This window comes from Trichosurus vulpecula, chromosome 6 (genome assembly GCF_011100635.1).
Source record: "Trichosurus vulpecula isolate mTriVul1 chromosome 6, mTriVul1.pri, whole genome shotgun sequence".
In the NCBI taxonomy this organism is placed as follows: Eukaryota; Metazoa; Chordata; class Mammalia; order Diprotodontia; family Phalangeridae; genus Trichosurus; species Trichosurus vulpecula.
In genome coordinates this window covers 270576722-270596791 of record NC_050578.1, presented here as the reverse complement: position 1 = coordinate 270596791, position 20070 = coordinate 270576722, and the positions used below count along the sequence as shown (strand labels likewise).

General features: G+C 45.4%; 1 protein-coding gene across 2 annotated transcripts; it reads right to left on the bottom strand.

Moving 5' to 3' along the window:
* Nucleotides 1-1043: 1043 nt before the first annotated feature.
* Nucleotides 1044-18563, bottom strand: MS4A1 (membrane spanning 4-domains A1). 2 transcript variants are annotated; one of them, XM_036762554.1, is made up of 7 exons: nucleotides 18434-18563; nucleotides 14191-14368; nucleotides 12281-12403; nucleotides 10222-10278; nucleotides 7126-7362; nucleotides 3993-4094; nucleotides 1044-1803 (listed from the first exon to the last, which is right to left on the bottom strand). In XM_036762554.1, the coding sequence occupies exons 2-7, from the start codon at nucleotides 14350-14352 to the stop codon at nucleotides 1618-1620; spliced, it is 867 nt and encodes a 288-aa protein (XP_036618449.1). In that variant the 5' UTR covers nucleotides 14353-14368; nucleotides 18434-18563; the 3' UTR covers nucleotides 1044-1617. The 2 variants fall into 2 exon arrangements, with proteins under 2 accessions (XP_036618449.1, XP_036618450.1); XM_036762555.1 differs by lacking the exon at nucleotides 10222-10278.
* Nucleotides 18564-20070: the final 1507 nt, after the last annotated feature.

Here is a 20070-nt window from a genome sequence, read left to right as displayed (position 1 = left end):
TGTATATGATGGGGCACTAATGATGGACCCCTAAAAGGCCCTGGACTTCACCTGGGGAACCTTGCTCTTCCCAGTTAATCCTTTCAACTTCCCTTTCATTGTGGCCCTCATTGTTTGCACCTGGCCCCAGCCTAGATGGCCACTCCTTGATTCCTCCTCGAGGCCTTCTCTGTTACCTCCAAGTCACCCCAGACTTCTGGGCCACTCCTAGATCACATCCAGATCTTCCCACAATCTTACTGTATGAAAGGTCCCTCTTGCCTCCATTAAAGTGCTCAGATTCCTTAAGAGTCTGGCTGGCTTGTCGATACAAGCATTACAATAGCTTAGATTCTTAAAATCTTAATAATCCTTGTCTGTGACTGAAAGAAGGCTTGGGTCGAATTCTTTCGAAGCAGGACCAGCACTTCTGCCCTTGAATTTCAGAGTTCTCAGCAACCCTAGACCACAACATACATATGTGTGTGTGTATATATATATATATAATATACATATGTATTATATATTATATGTATGTATTATATATATTATATGTGTATTATATATATGTATTATATATATATGTATGTATTCATTGTTGATACATCTTGAATAATAAATCCTTAGCAGAGAATCTGATACAAAGATTTTTTTCCTCTTTCAGTCAGTTCCCTTCTTCTAGGTGTATTCATTTTGTCTGTGTAGAAACATTTCAGTTTCATGTACTCTTTTGTAACTGCCTCTGTATCTGATTTGCTTAAGAATATATCTCCTACCGATAAGTGAGGAAGATATGCAATCTGCTTCTCTTCTATCTTTAAAATATTTTTAAAGTGATATGATCTTTAATGGGGCAGTTGGTGGACCAGTGGATAGAGCCCTGGGCTTAGTTCAAATCTGGCCTCAGACACTTACTAGGTATGTGACTCTGAGCAAGTCACTTAACCTTTATTTGCCTTAGTTCCTCGACTGTAAAATGAGAACATACTGGAGAAGAAAGTGGAATCCCTCCAGTATCTTTGCCAAGAAAATCCCAAATGGGCTTGTGAAGAGTTGGACGTGGCTGAACAGCAACAACAATGATCTTTAATATTAAGGTCTCATCTATTTAGAGTATATTGTGCAAGACCCCAGGAAATACGGCCAAGAGCAAGAGTTCACAGAAAATGATAACAGGAGAATCCTTCCAATTCTTTCTTGGAAGCAGCCTTGACGTGACGAGTTGCTTGTGCAGTGAATGGGAGAAATGTGAGGAGTAGGACAGAGGCAAGCAGCCCTTTTCTCCTCCCATTAGGGAAGTAGGAGAAAATTGAGCTTTTTGATGTAAATAAGAACCTCCATCCCAGGTGAAGGCAGTCATAGGATCACTGAATCTCAGAGCTGAAATGGAATTCTGAAGCTGTCTTGGCCAACTTGGACCTGAACAAAAATCAGCTTTAGTGGGATAAATGTTCAAAAAGCTTGTTCTCTGTCTGTTGCCTTTCTTTAAGGGCACAAAGGCAGATTTTGCTACCTACAGGGAAATGGAGAAGCATTTGAGTTCCTCTATACACACTCCAAAGCTGGAGGGAGGCATGCAAGGAGCAGAACAGATGTGGAAGAAGATGACCGGGACAGAGGCAGAGCCCCACAGATCACTCAGGGGGAGCCTGAGGCGTCGTCTGGGGGTGAGCTTTCCTGAGGGGGAGCTGGGAAGTTTGCGTCTTTCTCATCTTCTTGAGCAGGGAGAGTTTCCATTTCTTCCTCATCCTTTGGTTGGGAGGGCACCACAGTTAGTGGGATGACCTGCTCCTTCCTCTCTTCTGCAGACAGGAGAAGCACAGTCTGCAACAGAAAGCCAGATTACTTTTCTTGTCCTTTACGGTCAGAACTTCCTAGTTCTTTGTCATGTCATATTTTATAAGGGAGTAAAGGGGCCATTAAGTCTAATCCCCTCATTTTGCAGAGGAGGAAACTGAGACCCAGAGAGGTAGATGACTTGGCCAAGGTCACACAGCATAGTAAGTGGCACACCTTTGTTAATTCTTCATACACGTCCATGACTATGTTCTGTCATCCTACAGGGCCAGGCCTGATCTTTGTCCCCATCTTTCTGAAGATGCATAAAGTCAAGCTGTACAGAAAGTTAGCGGGCAGGTGCCAGATTCACTGATTCCCTGACTCTGGGAAGGAGTAGGCACCTCAGAGGTGCTTTAGTCCGGTGGGGACTTGACTAAGAATCCCCTTTCCAAAACTGGGTATAATGGAAAGGGCCCAGAACTAGGCCCCAGGAGCCCTGCACTTTCACTTCCCTGCTGCTGCTACTTTACTGTGTGACTTTGGGCAAACAACTTCTTGGCCTCAACTTCTCACCTCTAAAATGAAGAATCACAGGAAACTAGCCCCAAAGCACTCTTCTTAAATGGCCTACCCCATGATGTGGGCATGAAGCAGAAACAGAATTTTTTAAAATACTGCCCTACAAGAAAGGAAGAGAAAAGGGAATGGGAGGGGAGTGGGGGGACAGAAGGGAGGGCTGACTGGGGAACAGGGCAACCAGAATATACACCATCTTGGAGTGGGGGGGGAGGGTAGAAATGGGCAGAAAATTTGTAATTCAAACTCTTGTGAAAACCAATGCTGAAAACTAAATATTTTAAATAAATAAATTAAAAAAAATACTGCATTTATTATGTACCTACTGTGTACGTAGGATTATGCTAGGAGTAGAAGGTTTAGATAGGACACAGTCCTTGCCTTCATCTTAGTAGAATTTAGCATATACAGTCTTTGAATTTAAATCCTGGCTTCTTGTCTCAACACTTTTTATGTCATCTGTCTTTTCTGTCATCTGCTGTTCAGCTCGCTGTCTCCCCTTCTCCATAAAGGACCATAGTGTCCTGAGCACATTTTCTTTGTCCTTCTCCCCTTCTCTCTTCCTGAGAACCTGTAGGAGGTTGCATTGAGGGGAAAGTGTACCTGGAGCTTTAGGCATATGGGATTCATCCTCTTCAGTGTAACTATTGGCATAGTTAATCCTAGATTAGGAGTTTTGAGGAATTTTAGAGATCATTAGGGTCCAGTCCACTCATCTTACAAAGGAGGAAATTGAAGCCAGGGTGTGCACAGTAAGTGCTTAATAAATGCTTGCTGATGTAATTGAAAAACCCAGAGAAGTGTAAATAACACAGAGTAGCAGACCTAGGATTTGAACCCAGGCCTCTGACTCTACTACCTTGGGTGTGGCAGGGGTGGGGTGGGGGTGGGGGGGAGGAGGTGGGGCTTTACGTAGAAGGACTCATTTGTCAGAAATCATTTATTTATGAGGCATTGGGTTTTAAGGTTGAATTGATTGCTAATTAAACTAAGTATCTGGTGTTATATCTAAGACAGAGTGAAGCTAATGCATCCTGGTGTCAAGTCAATGTTTATTGTGTAAGGTTATGCTACTCTATGTTTGGTAAGAAGGAATAGTGGGAAGGTATAATTCAACAGGATAAATCTATTCATTTGGAAAGGATTGCTGTCAGTTTGGAGAAGGGCATATAAACCACCTCAGTCAGGTCGTGGAGTCATGCACAAGGGTCCCAGCAGCCAGTGTACAATACCGAATCGTTCAGGAAGTTTCCTAGCTAGTCTTTTTCTGAAGATATTTGGGATGATCTCTCTTTTTTAAGGCCATATGCAAGAATTGGTTGAGCGGGGCTTAGGCTGCTGATATAACTTCTTGGTTGCCTGGGTGCAAGGCAGCCATGCATAGTTCCAGGCACTCTTTGTGATGCTTGACTGATGGACCACTATGGCCAGCTCTGGCAAGGGTGCTTTGTTCACCATTGCATCAACTTAGTACGTCCTTAATGGATATCCTTGTCTAATAGCCTTTCTCCTTTTTGTTTACTGGTAAATGTTTTACTTTGTACCAGTATTGAACATAAACTATCAAAGGATGAGCCTGAGTCAGGCCCCCCCTTGATGGAGGAAGACCACGAATGAATAATAAGCCATGAAAGCTTTGGGGTCAGGTCAATACTCACTGTTTGGGTACCAGAGCACAGAGTTTTCCATTCATCCTCCACAATGCACGCTACCAGGACGTTCTGGAGAAAAGTGAAAATCAGCATGATGGCCAAAATTCCCTGTAGAATGTAGAAATAGTTGGATTGGAGCTTAAGGAGACCTCATAGATAGATTATTTAGACTAAAACCTAGGTCGGAATCAGAGGTAGAATCTTAGAGGCCATCCAGTCCAACCCCTTTATTTTATAGATGAGGAAACATGAGGCCTGGTTTCATTTAAAAATAGTAGAGGTGTCATAAGATTGGAGAACAATGTTCAGTTTTCAAAAAAATCAACAAGAAGAGAATCGTCAAACTTCAGGCCAGTGAACTTACCGTAATTCTGGGGAAATTCTAGAATGGCCTATTAAAGAGAGGGAAGCGATAATTACAAAGAGCTGGTGATGCTTCATTTAGATTGTGTAAGGCTAACCTAATTTCCTTTTTTGGACAGGGCTACTAAACTAACCTGTCAATAATGATTCCGGCTACCTGCCTTTTTGCATAGCTTTTGATAAAACATCTCCTGCTATTTTTGTGGAGAAGATAGAAAGATAGGGATTAGATAAGACTAAAATTAGATGGATTCAGAACTGGTTAGGTGATTGGACTCAAAGAGTGATTGTTAATGACTCAATATCATTGTGGTTTTAGGTCTCCAGTGGAGAGCCCCAGGGATCTGTGCTGTTTAACATCTTTATCAGTCACTTGGATAAGGACCCAGATGGCATGCTTGCTAAATTGGCAGATTACATCTAGTTTGAAGAGGTAGGTATCATATTGTAGGACAGATTAAGGATCCAAAAGGATCATGACAGTTCAGAGCATTTTGTACTTGAGTACAAAAAAAAATTAATTTTTTTTTGGCACAAATCAAGTACAAGATCAGTCAATATGCATTTTAAGCACCTACTGTATGCCAGCCACTGTGCTAAGTGTTGGGAATATAAAGAAAGGCAAAAAAGTGTCCGTGTTCTAGAGGAGTTTCCAGTGTAATGATTCTGATGGGGGCGGAGAAGGGGCAGGAAATAGCAGCTGTTTGGAGGTTTTCATGGACTGAAAGCACTATGTGGATCAGCAGAGTGGAGCAGTAGCCCAAGAGGCTAACATGACCTTGGGCTGTATCAAGAGATGCAGAGCCACCAGGAGGATGATGGTGACCTAAAAGCCTGTGGCCTGCCTTCACCGGATCTCATCCAGAGAGTTTGTCTAGTTTGGGAAGTCAGGGCTCAAGAAGTGTTTGAGAGAGGACAGCCAGGCTAAGAAGGGCCTTGCCATATAAAGGCTGGTTGAAGGCACTAGGGGTGTTTAGCCTAGAGAAGATCAGACTCATGTGGGACATGAGAGCTCTTTTTGAAGATTTGAAAGGCTCTCTATTGTTGGTTGGAGAGATTTGACTTGTTCTCTGTGACTCCGTAGCACAGAACCAGGAGGAATGGGTAAAAATTGCAAAGTGGCTCATTTAGTGTAAATTTTGGGCAAATCTTAACAATAAGGACCGTCCAAAGTGCATAGGCAGCCTTAGGGAATAGTGGGATCTTCCTTCTCAGAGGCCTTCATGGAGAAGCTGGACGACTACTTGTTTATGTCGTAGCGGAGTTGCTGTTTGTCCTTCATTCTTGAAGAGGACTGTGACATCAAGAAGGTTATGTCATGACATGCAAGGGAATTGGATTTAAGTGAGGCAGGGCTGTGCAGAGTCACCAGCCTCACTGTATTCTCCAGAGCCATCTGGGTCCAGTGGCCAGATGTAGATCAGGACAACTGGAGATGGCCTCTTGTAGTGCATCATATATGTACTACTGCTGAAGTCCCTTCTAATTCAGAGATGCTGTGAAAGGTAAGACAGCTTGCCCCAAATCCCATAGCTAGCGAATGTCAGAATGTCAGAACTATGACTTCTTGTGCTAAACCCTGTGGTCTTTTCATGCACCATGGTGCCTCCTTGCTCACAGGCACTTCAAGATGCTGAATGGGTGAGATAGGTTGTAGGATCCAGTCTGTGTCCATATCTGTGTTTGTATCTAACTGTATGTATCTATGTGTTATCTATATCTATTTCAGTATCAGTCATCTATATCTGTATATTGTCTGTATATAATCTCTAGCATCATTATCACTGTATCTATAGAGGGAGTCTTTGAAAAGATGTATGGCCAGGGGGAGAGCCAGTGTGGTATTGAGCACGTGGAAAGGCCGTTGATATAGAGTCAGGAGAGACCTAGGTTTTGGTCTCAGTTGTGACATTTATGAGTTGTGTGGCCCCAAGAAGCCCCTTGACCTCTTTGAGATTCATTTTCCTCGTCTGTGAAATGGGCAAAGTAATAAATTGTATAGTTTCCCCCTTAGGGTTGTGGATGAGAAATGGGACCTAGAATTATGAATTTCATCATCTCCTTCTCACCAACAGGGAGATGTCTCACCCATCATCTAATATCTCACTTTTGGAATTCATGAAAGAGAAATGGAATGACTTCATCTTCAGTCACAGGGTTACCACTCACATGCAAACTGCTGCAAAAGCCCCCTGCTGCTAGCTCCTCCCCTCTCAAATCTAACCTCTCCCCAGCTACCAAATTGATTCCTACAGAGCAGAGGTAGGAACCAGGCACTGCTTTGCTCCAAGAGCTTTTGTGAGTCCCTGTTGACTCTAGGATAAAGTGGGAACTCCTTCCCAATCTGGCTCCTTCCCGTCTTTCCAGAATTACTTTGTATTATTCCCCATCATGTTCCACTCTAGATGGAATCTGTGCTGTTCCTCACATGTCGTTCCTCTCCCACCTCTTCCATGCTTCCCTCTCCCCCATGTCTGGAGTGTCTTCCTGTCTACCTTGGCCTCTTAAAACCCCAGTCTCCCTTCAGGGCCACGTCTTTTCCTGGTTGCCTAGGTTACTAGTGTTCTTCCCACCTCCTCTGAAATTATGTCGTCTCTATATTGTCTGTACGTTACATTTACTTATCCGTGTCCATCCTGTGTTGCCCTCTCCCCCTCCTTTGAATGTAAGCTTCCTGAGGTCAGGGAGTATTTTTTGTTTCTTTGTTTCTATATCTTTATCCCAGGGTGTTGGCACATAGTAGATGGCTGTGAATTTAATCCCAGGGGGAACTTACCAAGAAGAGGGACTTCACAGTGAGACAGTACGGCTGCATGTCAGTGCTTTGCTGGGATGGGCCATTTTGCTCACAGCTGTATACGTTGACATGTGGTTTGTCCATTCGACCAAGATTCAGACTTTGCAGTTTTAGAAAATTAGCAACAGTGAGATTAAGTATGTCCAAGATTAAAAGAGCTATTCCAGAGATGGAACAGAACAGGCTTATTGCATTCAGTCCAAGCCTCGTGTTGACCTGGAATAGAGACACAAAGGGTAATGGCTTTTTTGGGCTCTTTCTTGCTCCTGGATTAATAGAATCTGATGATTGAAAGGTCCATTCAGAGGCTGTTGATTCTTATCTCTTCCTGAAGGGAAGGCATGTTTAAACTTCTCCCTTTGGCATTCAAAGCCCTCTGCAACTTGCCATCATCCTCCCTTTCCCTTCTCAACTTCTATTACTCCATGTTACACTCCAGCCAAACTATACTACCCTTCTCAACGCAGATGCTTCCTGAATTCTCTCTTGTCTTTTCTCTGTTTGTTCCCAAAGCCCAGAATGTCCTTCTGTCCCCTTCTCCCCTGTTGAATTTCATCTGTTCTCTAAACCAACTTAAATGCCATCCCTTGCTGAAAGCTCTTCTTGGTTTCCCCCAGAGACTAACAACTTGTCAGGCTTCATGTAACATTTTGTCCCATGTCTCTAATATACTTATCATGTGACCTCATGCATATTTCAGTTATCGCTGAGAGGCAATGTGGTATAAGGGTTAGAGAGCTGGCCTTGGAGTTGGGAAGCCTTAGGTTCAAATCCTGCCTCCCTCATGTAGATGGGCAAGTCACAGAACCTCTCAGTGCCACAGGTAACTCTCTAAGACCATAAATTACCGATGAGTGACTGCTCAGTATTGTTGGGTGGATTTTCTACATTGGCAGATTTTCCTGCAAATGAAATCACAGATGCTACTTCTATCAACCCTTAAAAGGAATAGAAAAGAAAAAAGTTATTTGTATTGGAATCTTGTACCGTACTAGATTGTGAACTCCTTGAGGGTAGGCATCTCTGTGAAGTAAGTTCTTAATATTTTATCGTTGTATTCAGTAACATCTGCATTTCAAGTGTGCATATGAAGGCTCCTCACCCAGCTGCTTGTCAGATGAGTACATGACTCTAAGTAGAATATTCCTAAGTCCCTTAAAGGTAGAGCCCATATATTATTTCAGCTTTCTAGCTCACGGCTGAGCAGGTGCTGCGGGACCAGGGATACATGCTTATTGGATTAAATTGAATTGAAGGAAGCTCTTCCTCCACCTTGAGGTGGCAAACACAGGTAGGGTAGGAGTGCGTAGAGAGGCAGAAGGTGGGATTACAAGCATGAAGCATTGCAGTGAGGCCAGAAAGAGAAGGGATCATATTTGAATTGCCTGCTTCATCGACCTTAAAGGGCTGTGTAAATGAGATGTGTCACTAATATTATTAATTGGTATCATTTATACACAAGCTCAAGGTTTGCAAGCATTTTATGTATATTCTATTATTTTGATTCTTACAACAACCTTGGGAGGTATCCTTGTTTTACTGATGAGCTGATAAAGTGAGGCTGAGGGAGGGGGTAAGCGACTTGCCCAGGATCCTATAGCTGGTGTCTGAGAAAGGATATGAATTCGGGTCTTCCAATACTCTGCCCAACTATAGTTGTTGCTATAATGTTATTATCAGCCCAGAAGAGTCAGGAAAAAAGCAACTGTGTTGCTTGGTCCTAGCCAATGGTCACCTACAGCGGGTGGCATCTCAGAGAGCAGCTGGCGTCTGTGTCACAGAACTGTTAGGAAGATGATGAGAGAAGGTGAAGGGGGCCAGCACTTAGAGAACATTCAGAGGCACTATCCGCACAGCGGGGACTCATCTCAGCACAGCACCAGGCCGCCTGGGCCAGCAGATGACGGCAGCCCCTTTGTGGGGAGGGAGGCCTTGGGACAGGCAGAGAGGGCAGTGGTTTGTTTGTAAAGGCGATACCCTTGGGGCTCACTCTTCAGCGTGTGCAGGGGTGATTAGTTGGTAGATTGTTGGTAGGGGGTTGTCACCGCCCCTTCCAATGTGGGGTTTTCTCAGTCCCATCTTTCAGGACGCCTGTGTACTGCAGCGTGTGGAAGAAGCACCGTGCCGGTGAAATCACGAGGCTTTGGAAGTGGCCTGTAAGTAGAGCTTCCCAAACCTCTGTGACTCTCCTGGGAGGCTGTAGGTGCTCTGCAGTGCTAATGAGCTACTTAGCAAGAACCAAGCAGTCAGCATTTATTAAGTGCCTACTGTGTGCGTGTTGGGGATACAAATACCATGAATGAAAGAAATAAACCCTATACCCTAGGAGCCTAATTAGTTAAAATAGGAAGCCACTAGAAACCTGCTCCCCTTCCAGTGAAGCTTGCCCTCGGCAGACTTGTTGCCAGTTACCAGGTTTCCTAGCTGCATCTCTGAAGGTGGGGGCCATTCCTACTTGCCCTCTTCTTTCATCCTCTCTAGAATGCTGTCCAGCAGAGGGGAGAGGGCAGGGATTCTCCGTGTCTTATGTAGGAGAAGACGAGATAGCAATTTCTAGACTCTTAAGACAAAGGTACTTAACCTTTTTGGTGTGTCCTCAGTGCCTCTGGCAGGCAGTCTGGTAAAGGCTATGGAACCTTAGAAAAAATGGTTTTCATTGCATAAAATTACCAAGGAAACCAATTACATTGAAGTACAATTATCAGTATATTTAAAAAAAAAAGTGCACGTAGCAAAGGTTAAGAACTCCTGCTAAGAGGAGACTCATACTGTGTTTCCCAGGCAATTCTCCTGGCCCCACCACCTTGGTTTATTATTCCAGGAATGTAGTACTCTTTTTGGGAAGCTTCCTGAGTGCACCGGGGCCTGTTCCTGAATGACCATCTTAGCGACTCTAATTCCCTAAATAAGGCCGCTCTCAGAGTATCCAGCTGTATCATTCCATGTCACTGTTTATGGCCTGAGGAATCTGATTCATAAGAATTACATAAGTACCACCAAATTATCAGCAGCCAGCCCTTGGAGATTCTCTCTCCATTCCTAAGCTTTCTGAAGAGAGGGAAAACTTTTACTTGCCAGGCAACTTTTGGAAGTTTTCTCTGCTGCCACCAAGAATGATCCCGAGGTGATGTACTGCGATTGGAAAAAAAAAAAAAAGGCCATGATTATTCACCCTCTTTTCAGAAAGCAGTCCACAGTTGTCTGTACACATTCTAAAACTGAATGGATCTGTGGGGTGAGGACAGGGGAAGAGTCAAGGCAGACACCAAAGGGGCCATAAAGCCATGCATCTACATCTTTCCACTTCCCACTACCCCCTCATTTAATTTTTTCCATTCCCTATTGCTTTGAAGGTCAAATATAAACTTCTCTATTTGGCATGCAAACCTTTTCAAAAACTGGCTTCAGTCCGCCTTTCTAGCCTCATTACATATTCCTCCCCTTCACATACTCTATGTCAGAGTGTCAGACTCAGGTTTATAGGCAGCCCAAACCAGATTAAAATCTAATTGGGAAGTATTTAAGAAAATAAATAAAAATATAATATAACATATTAATTTGTGGTTTTCAAAGTTATTATGCAGCTGCGGGGATCCATTTCTATTTGAGTTTTACCCTGCTGCTAGGCAGCACAGTGCACAGAGCACCTAGAGTCAAGAAGACTCAACTTCATGAGTTCAAATCCAGCTTCAGACTCTTCCTTGCTGTGTGACCTTGGGCAAGTCACTTTACCTTGTCTGCCTCTGTTTCCTCATCTGTAAAATAAGCTGGAGAAGGAGACGGCAGACCACTCTGGTATCTTTGATGAGAAACCCCAATGAGGTCACAAAGAGTTGGACGCTACTGAAACCACTCAACAACAACAACTTAGCTTAGTTCTTGGCATAGTAGTGGGAACTTAAATACTTGTCTTGCCTGCAGTGTTGACTCTGGCATTCAGAGCTCTTTCTTCCTTCCTCCTTGGAGTCTCTGCACACACTGTATGTTCCAACCACACCAGCCCTCTGTTCGCCATTTCTGTGCTTTTGCTCTGTCTGTCCCCCATGGCTAGAGTGCTCCACCCTTTCATCTCCACTCCCCTGGCTTCCTTCACAAATTGCAGCTGCTTCTGGAAGTTAATCCTGCCCTCCCACCCCAGGTGTTAATGTCTTCTCATCTGATTGCCTTTCTTCTGCTCTGTTGGGAGGTAGCCTAGTGGATAAAGTGCAGGTCCTAGAGTTGGAAGACCTGAGTTCAAATCCAGCGCCAGACACTTTATAGCTGGGTTGGTCACTTAACCTCTGTCTGCCTCCATTTCTACTATCATAAAGTGGGGCTAATAATAACACCTACCCTCCTGGGTATTTGTGAGGATCACATAAAGGCTATTATCGTTATATTCTGTTTCCATCTTGTATGTGCCTGGTTATTTACCCCTCTAGAGAGCTCCTTGGGTGCAGAGACCCTTCCTTTATATCCCCAGTACTCAGCACAGCGTCTGGTATATAGTAGGTACTAAATAAATGCTTGTTGATTTGAGGTAGGAAGATAACTAGGAGAGTGTATTGCCCCAGACACTAAGATTCACCAGTATCCAGGGGGTGGTGGTCAGCAGTCAAAACATGCGTACAGGTGAAGGAGAACAGTAGGAGAAGGCCGCATTTTGAACCTCTGTGACCTTTGGGAGCACTGTCAGAATCCAGATTGCAAGAAACTGAGAAATGAATGACAGGTTGGGAAAGTGGACGTCGTGAGGGGAGGTTGGGCCATGGTTTGTTTCGTCCTGGCCAGTTTCCTTTCGTCATTCCCTCTCTTCAGAATAGGTCCTAATGGTTGTGAGGAATGTTATAGAGGGTGATCATGGTCAGGGAGAGGGCAGACTAGATGTCTCTGAGCATCCGTCCAGTGCTGAGATTCTAGAATTCTGTAATTAGTGGAGGGCTACTGTCTTTGTTTTCACGCATTTTTAAATTAACAGGTTGGAAAACTAAGCACAGCGATGGCATCTTCACCTTCTGCAGCGTTGTTTCACTCGTAGTAGCCTCTTTCCTAGCTGTACTTTCCTCTCTGGATGTAGGTACGATCAGGTAGACTCTCGTGGTAACATCCAAAGCTACGTCTACATCACCCAGTAATCTTTATTATTATTACTTACGATAATGCCTCCCCAGAAGGGGTACCACACTGCCACACAGACGGTGGTGTATGTGCCCATGGGCACCAGCAGCAGAATCCCCCCCAGTCCGAAGTGGAACAGGCCGATCATGATCTGGACAGCCTACAGTGTGAGAGAATGAGGTGATGAAAAGGGAATGGAAAGTGGCACCCGCTCACTCATTCATCATTTGTCCTTTTGGCATTCACAAACCATCTAATGAGAAATGCCTACTATGTGCAGGAGAGGCAGTATGGCCTGATGGATGACCTTGAGACTCAAAAGCCCTGGGTTTTTAAGTCTTACCTCTGACACATACTGGCTGTGGGATCCTGAGCTAGTCACTTACTTCTTAGTCCTTCAGGCAGCTCTTTAGGACTAAACATTGCAGAGGGTTTGTTGCCTGGTGTTAGGAGAGGAAGTTTCCTTATCTGGAAATTCCCCTTCCCTGCTACAATTGTGGGGCAGCAGGGATGCAGAGCTCATTTCTTCTGGCTAGGGGGAGACACAGAGTTTAGCTAAGATAAGGCCCTTGGCCTCAGGAAGCCGACTGTCTGGGGAGGGATCATTCCTTCTCTATTTGTTCTGTATCCACATAAATGGGCCCTTGTCACCCCTACCTGAATGGATGTTCCTTGGGAGAAGAGGTTGACTCCTTCCCTGGCTGTGTCTGACTCAGTGCCTGGTACATAGTAGGCACTCAATAAAGGCTTGTTAATTCATTGGCTGATGGATCAGAGCATCCTAGATTTAGATCAGGAAGCACCCATAGATGTATCCTTGTCCACTTCTCCCTCGTTTTACAGATTAGGGGGCTGAGGCCCAGAGACTGCAGGTGGCAGCTATCGAGTTCGGGACAAAGCAGAAGCATGAGTGACTGCCTTCAGGTGTACTTGAATCATTCCTTTATTAGAGTCTTACAAATTAAGGTCTGAGATTCAAGCATCATTCAAGACATTTTTATGCGTAAGGCGCTGTGTGGGATGCTGGGTCACCGAGACAAAAGCAAGGGGGCAGTGACTCCTGACTGGGGCAATCTTGGCAGGCTTCCTGCTGGAGGCTTAGCAAAGGAAGCATCAGCCACTTATGGGTAACAGGACCTTGCCAGACTTGAGCATCTGTGGAGTAGGGCTACCAGAAGAATGGAACGTTTATTAAGCACCTGCTGTTTTATGCAGGTCAGTGTCCCTGTGGCCAATGAGGCTCATTTAAGTTCACTTGCACAGACATTTATTAGTTGCAGGACTGGGGGTCTCCAGATGAGAAGGAAGGACACTTAGGGGACACAAAATAGCCATCTTTGCCATTTTGGAGGAGGAGAAATGAGGCTGGGTCTGCTTGGCCCCCAGGGCAGAACCAGGAGCAATGAGAAGACGGTCCTGAAAGGCAGATTTCAGTTTGAGAAAAGGATGTCGTCAAAATCAGAGCTGTCCAGATTGAGTGTGATCCATGTATAGGACACTCTCGGCCCAGACCCAGGAAGACTTTTACTCACATCCCAGCTTAGATGCTTACTGTCTATGGGAGCTTGGGCCAGCCAAACCTTCGTTGTGCCTCATTTTCCTCATCTGTAAAAAGAGTGTTGGCAGTGTGGCAGAGGGCATTCTTGGTCAGTCATTGGTTGTCCTAAATGGACTCTGCGGTCCCTTCTGGGCTCCTGTGGCCTTGTTAAAAAACACTTGGGGAAAAAACTCCTTCCTGGTTATCAGTCTGGTGGAACATACAGCCTGCACTTACATAGGGTGAAGGTGTGAGGGCACTGACATTTCCTGCCCTTGTGGCCCAGAGAACGGGCTTCTACTCTGCTTCCCTGACCCACCTAAAAGATAGGAACCTTGATGGTCATGCTTTGCCATGCAGGACTTGACTGAGAATATGCCTGTACTTTTGGAGGGAGGATGCAGACTTACCCCAAGAGCTTTGGACTCTCTCTTGAAGAAGCTTTGCCAGCTGGGACTTTGTAACTGGGACCCTCTCCTGAGGACCATCTTTTGGCCTGGCTGTGTGGTGCTGGGGCCCTGTTTGGAATCAGCCGGGAAAATGCCACTGACCGAATTTCTTAGGGGCATCATTTTGTTCTCAGAGGCCCTATAAGAAGGGATGAGACAAGTTGAAGGAGCTTTAGCTTGGGCAGGTGCCCCAGGTCCTCCCTGGCAGTACAGATGCTTTGTTCCCTTGGCGAGCTGCTTATTGCCATCCTCCCAACCCTTCCCTCCTGGCTGCAGACTAGTTGAGAGTGGGACTGGCCCCTGAACATGCAGCAGTGGAGTCAGGTGGTGGGTTCTCAGGTGGTGGGTTCAAATCCTGCTGCCTGATGCACTTCACTTCAGTAAAATGCTGACCTCTGAACTTCCTTCCACCTCGGGCTCTGTGGCCCTCCAGAGGGGTGCCCACCAAAGGGGGACGACTGCTCAGAACTTTAGACTCTTAGAACTACAGCTGGAAGGGACTCAGAGGCCTCTGGTCAGTCAGTCAGTGGGCAATTATTAGTGCCTACTGTGTGCCAAGCACTGGGGATGCAAAAAGAGGCCTCTAGGAGCTCACACTCTCAATAGTCCAGCCGCCTCATTTTACAGATCAGGCAGTTGAGGCCCAGGGAGGGGCTTGCTAGAGTTCGCACATTAAGTGTCCCAGGGAGGGTTTGAAGCCAACCTCCCTGACTCTAGAGTCTGTGAAGGCAAGTGGCCCCTCAGAGGACTCTGCCCTATCTTGCCGGGCCTGGCTTTTCCCCCCCTTACTTCCTCTGCCTGCACGAATACTACCTTGATTCTCTCTTCCTGAAATACTGCTCATCAAGTTTATTTATCTCATCCTAAATAAAATCAGTGGGACGGCTAGGTGGCACCATAGTGCACAGAGCACTGGGCTGGGAGTTGGGAGCACCTGAGTTCACCTCTGGCATTAGAAGCTTCCCAGCTGTGTGACCCTGGGCAAGTCACTTCACCCTCTTTGCCTCGGGTTCCTCATCTATAAAATGAGCTGGAGAAGGAAATGGCAAATCACTGCGATATCTGCCAAGAAAACCCCAAATGGGGTCGGGGAGAGTCAGACGTGACCCAAAACAACTGAACTGCGACAAAAATAAAACCAAAGTTCATACCGTAGCTCTCAGTTAGCTCCCTCAGCGTCTGCTGGACAGAGGAGAAAAATGCCTTTCTAATTCGAGCTGTCTGCAAGGGGGAGGTGTACCGTTTGGTAAGGTAGTGAGTTCTCCTTCAGTGGAAGTATTCAAGCCAAAGGGGAGTAATCCCTTGTTCAGAGGGTGTCATAGAGAGGATTTTTGTTCAGTTTGGGGTTGGGCCAGGTGGTCTCAGGTCTTTCTGGCTGAGATTTTGCCCTTCTCTACTCTCTTATCTTCTCTCTGAATCTGCCTGCTAGAATGGGTTCTTAGGTCATGTCATTTCAGGGTTCTGCCTCATTCTTGCTATGTGGGGAGCGCACCCAAGTTCTGGAGGGAGGAGGGGGAATGACACATACATGGAAGACAGTCCAAGTGAAGTTGTGGCCCCAGGCACTTCTCTCCCATCCCCTCTTATACTCAGACACTCAGGATTGGCCAGCGTGGGACAGTCTGGGGGGGGGGGGGCTCGGGGAGGACCTTCGTGGGAGGCTTATTTAGCCTCCCTCAGCTCCCCTTCACCGTTCTAGAAAGGGTTTTAAAAACTGCTCCTGTGATTCACTAATTGAGCAAGTCACTTCATCTCTGTCAGCTTCGGTTTCCTCCAAAGAGCCCTAGCTCTGCTTTCTGAACTAGCCCATAGCTTGTGTCCAGTGACATGGTTGTATCAGCACAAGTTTTGTTTAATGCTAAAAAAATTGTACTTCCTAAAATGAGCCTTTATTCTAGGGGTTCTTAACTTGAGGTCCACAGACTTCTAAGGATCCATGGATAAATTTATGGGGACCATAAGCTTGGATAGGAGATGATGACATTTTTATTCTTAGTAACCTCTCACTGGAAATTTGCATTTCTTTCAATTATGATTTTTAAAAACTCATTATTCTGAGAAAGGATCCACATACGCCCCCATTATCCCAAAGGGAACTGTGACCCCAAAGAGGTGAAGAATCTCTGCTTTACACCAAGACCTTTTAAGGTAGGCACAAAAAGCCAAATCATAAACGTCCAATGAAACGACAGGACAAAGTCTTGGGGAGGCCATAGGAACGCCAAGTGTAGGACTCTGAGGTCACCCGGACAGTCCAGTCTTCCAAGGAGGGATTCATGTGTCCAAGGGTCACACATACAGCAACTTGATGTTGCTGGATTTGAGCCCATGATCTCAGTTTACACACCTGTGCTGTGTCCTATCCATGGCTATGAAGTCCTCTGCTCAAGCCTTAGCTTCTTTGGTATTCTTATGAGTATCAGATGAGATGATGATGAATGGAAAGGGCTGTATTCTAGGCAGGGCAGCTATCCAGAGTGCCCCCTCCTAGATGGCAGGGGACAGTGGTCCCTTACTATGCTGAATAAATGCCTCTGGAGTGAATGAACTTGTGATGAGGCAGACCCTTCAATATATGCACTCCTTCTCCCTCAATCCACCTGCCCTGAGTCTTCAATAGAAATAAGCTACAGAATGCTCAATAAGCGCTTAGTGGGATGGTTCCAGCTGAACTGATCCCAATGAGGAGTTGTATCACACAGAGTAAAGTATCTTTGTGTTGCAAGGTAGATGCATTTTTGCAACAGGCAGGCCCCAGATAGTCTGATGTCAGGCTACAAGAGATGCCTGTTCCACAGCTCCCTCTGTCCCCATCCCCTTGATTTCCTATGGGGTAGTCCTGCTCTCCGCCTGGGTTAAATAATGAAGGCCTGCCGTTTTACAGAAGGTGCTATCTATGGTTATAGCAGCTGCTTTGTGAGAACAGTGGGGGTGCAGTGGGCCTGACTTCAAGCCTGCTCTCTATAGCCTTGTGTGCAAAAACAACCAAGATGTTGGACTCCATGGCCCGGGAGATCCTTAACATCTCTGACGTTTTTGCAACCAAGCCTGGTGTTGGTGCCCTCCCCCCTCCACCCTAGGCAGGATCTTCCAAGGAGGATCTTCATCTGTTAATCCTCATTAAGAGGTGAACGGCCTGAACTTTACTCCTGTGGATGGTAACATTTTAATGGCACCCCAAACCTCATTGGGCATCAGGTTTCTCATCTGTCCAGTGGGGGAGTTAACCGGGACCTTGCTGAGGCCCTTCCAGTTCTAGGGCTGTAATCCTAGATGCCATGCGATATTAGAGGAATAACAGCCCTTTGGGGGCGGGACCTTGCCTGTGTCCCACCGAAATTCGCATAGCCCATGAAGTCTCTCTCCTAGCTTTCCCAGTGCTCTAAGACCAGATTGAAGGAAATAATAGCAATCTATATAGTACTCTGTTTGGTATTCTAAGACCTCCATATCCCTGCCCCCTCCTCCCTTTCTAGTCTTCTGACACCTCACTCCCCTCGTGTTCTCTTTGATCTACCGACCCTGACCTCCTGGCTGTCCCTTGAAGCAGCCCCTCCCTCTCCAGACTCTGGGCACTTCCACCAACGTTCTTTCTCCTCACCTCTGCCTTAGGACTTTTCAGGCTTCCTTCAAGTCTTAACTAAAATCCTGCCAGTGACAAGAAACCTTCCCACTCCTCCCTACTCTTATTTCCATTCCTCTGAATTTATCTAGTCTTTATTTTGGTTGTAAATAGCCTTTTTTTGGGGTTCTCCCTCAATTAGACTGTGAGCTTACTCGTGAGTGGGGACTGTTTTTTTTTGTTTCTGCCTTTCATCACATGCCCTCGGCTCAACACAGTGCCTGGCTTAATGCTCGCTGCCTGTCTGCTTTTAGGGTTTATTAGGTGCTTTTCCCCACACCAGTTTTATTAGCTTGATTTTAACAATCAGTAAACTAAGTCTCCAAGTGGTCCAAGGTCCCCCAGAGAATAAGTGTGGGATCTTTGCTGTAGTTCTGAGCTTCTCCAGGCCAGTGTGGAGCTCCTTCTGCTGCCTCCCAATCACTCTTAATCTATTCTTACTTGCCAGAGGAGAAGGGTGGAAAGGTCTGTCACTCAGGTGATGTAGATGCTTATATCTTGGCCCAAATCGAATCTGCTGGGCCACACTAACTCTCTCATTCGATGCTTTTAGATGGAGTTAAAGGGTATAAGGCCACCTACCTGTGGGGTCCTGTTGGGGTTGTCCAATTGATGGGGTCAGAGCAGCTGGAGAAAGGAACCTTTAGTCAGCCAGCCTTCTGCAGGTAGGTGTGAAGGCAAATGGGGGAGGCCTTGGCTAGAGCAGGCTGAACCCAAGCAGGTGGCAGGAAATACCCAGCTGCAGACCCCTTCATCCCATGCCCTATGATCACCAGCCACCCCGGAAGGTGCTGCAAATGGAAACATCCTGAAACATCTTAGTTTCACTTCCTGAAAGGGATTCCCTAGGGGATCCTGGGGAGCTGTGCTAGGCCTGAATTAGAAGATCTTTAAAGTCCCCACCCAGAGGGCAGGTGTAGAATGAGGGCTCTGAGGGGGAGAAGGAGCTTGTGGGAATCCCCAGCAATTTGGCAATGGCTTCTGCAGGATGCCACTTTTATCTTTTATTTCATTTTGGTGGGGGACTGGGAAGGAAGTATCCTTGCAGTTAGGGTCCTAGGGGAGTATGAATTGGAGCGCCCTTTAGAAATCAGTTAGAAATCTGGACTCAATTTTTTTGATTTTTTCATTGTCCAGACTTCTAGAGTTGGAGAAAATGTGAGTAATGCACATTCAACTCAAAGGTGTGTCTTGCTTGCAATCCCCCCCACCCCCAGCCGAAGGAGCATGTTGTTAAACATTTATTAGCACACTCCTGTCAAAGGATCTTCAGATCCACAAAGGATTTTTATTATTAGAAAAAAAAAGATTATTGTAGTACTCATTCTACTCTTCTTCCTTGGGCTTCACATAACAAGCAATCTTGTGTCTCCGTGTACTTACCTTTCAGGTGTATCGAGTCATTCAGTTCAGTTCAACAAGCATTTTATTAAGCATCATGTGAGGACCAGAGATTTTTATTTTAACCAGCCTCATGATTTCATCAGGATAGGGAACTTCCAGTGAGGACAATGCTTTTATTATGTGTATTTATGTACATGTACGTCATGGACCTGCACTTAACTCTCAGCTCTGAGGGCAGGGATCATGTCTTCTCAGAACTTCCCCAGCTCCTGCTTTTCACAGGATGTTACATGGTGGCAGCCTGATAAAGATGAAATCAGTGAATGGATGTGTTATTAGATTTCGGAATACTCCCTTATGCTCTGCTCCCTACTTTTAGTGGTATCTCAGGAATAATGATTTCCATGTCAGTAAGCCACTGATAAATATGTCTGATATGTTATAAATAATATAGTTAACTTATTAATTGTGGTATAGTAATTTAGTAGTATCTTAAATTTAGTATATATGTACTATATTCAGTGCTCAGAATGAGATGTTACATTCTACTCACTCCCTGGACAATTTTAGGATTCAGTCAAGTTAAACTTAATAGGCATTTACTAGTCAAGCATTTATTATGATTTATTTATTCATAAAGCACCTTACTAAATGCAAAGAACTTTGCTGGGTGGTTGGGCTATAAAAACAGAAACAACACAGCCCTGCCTTCCAGGAGTTTGTATCTGGTGAGTGGGGGTAGGTGGCGGTGGTTTGGTGAGTTAGAGATATGGCCTGTACCCAGGTAAGTAAGTATAAGGAATGCAATGAAATTTGATAGAGAGAGGGTGCTTGAAATTGGTAGTATTAGGGAAAGCTTCCAGCAGGAAAAGGTT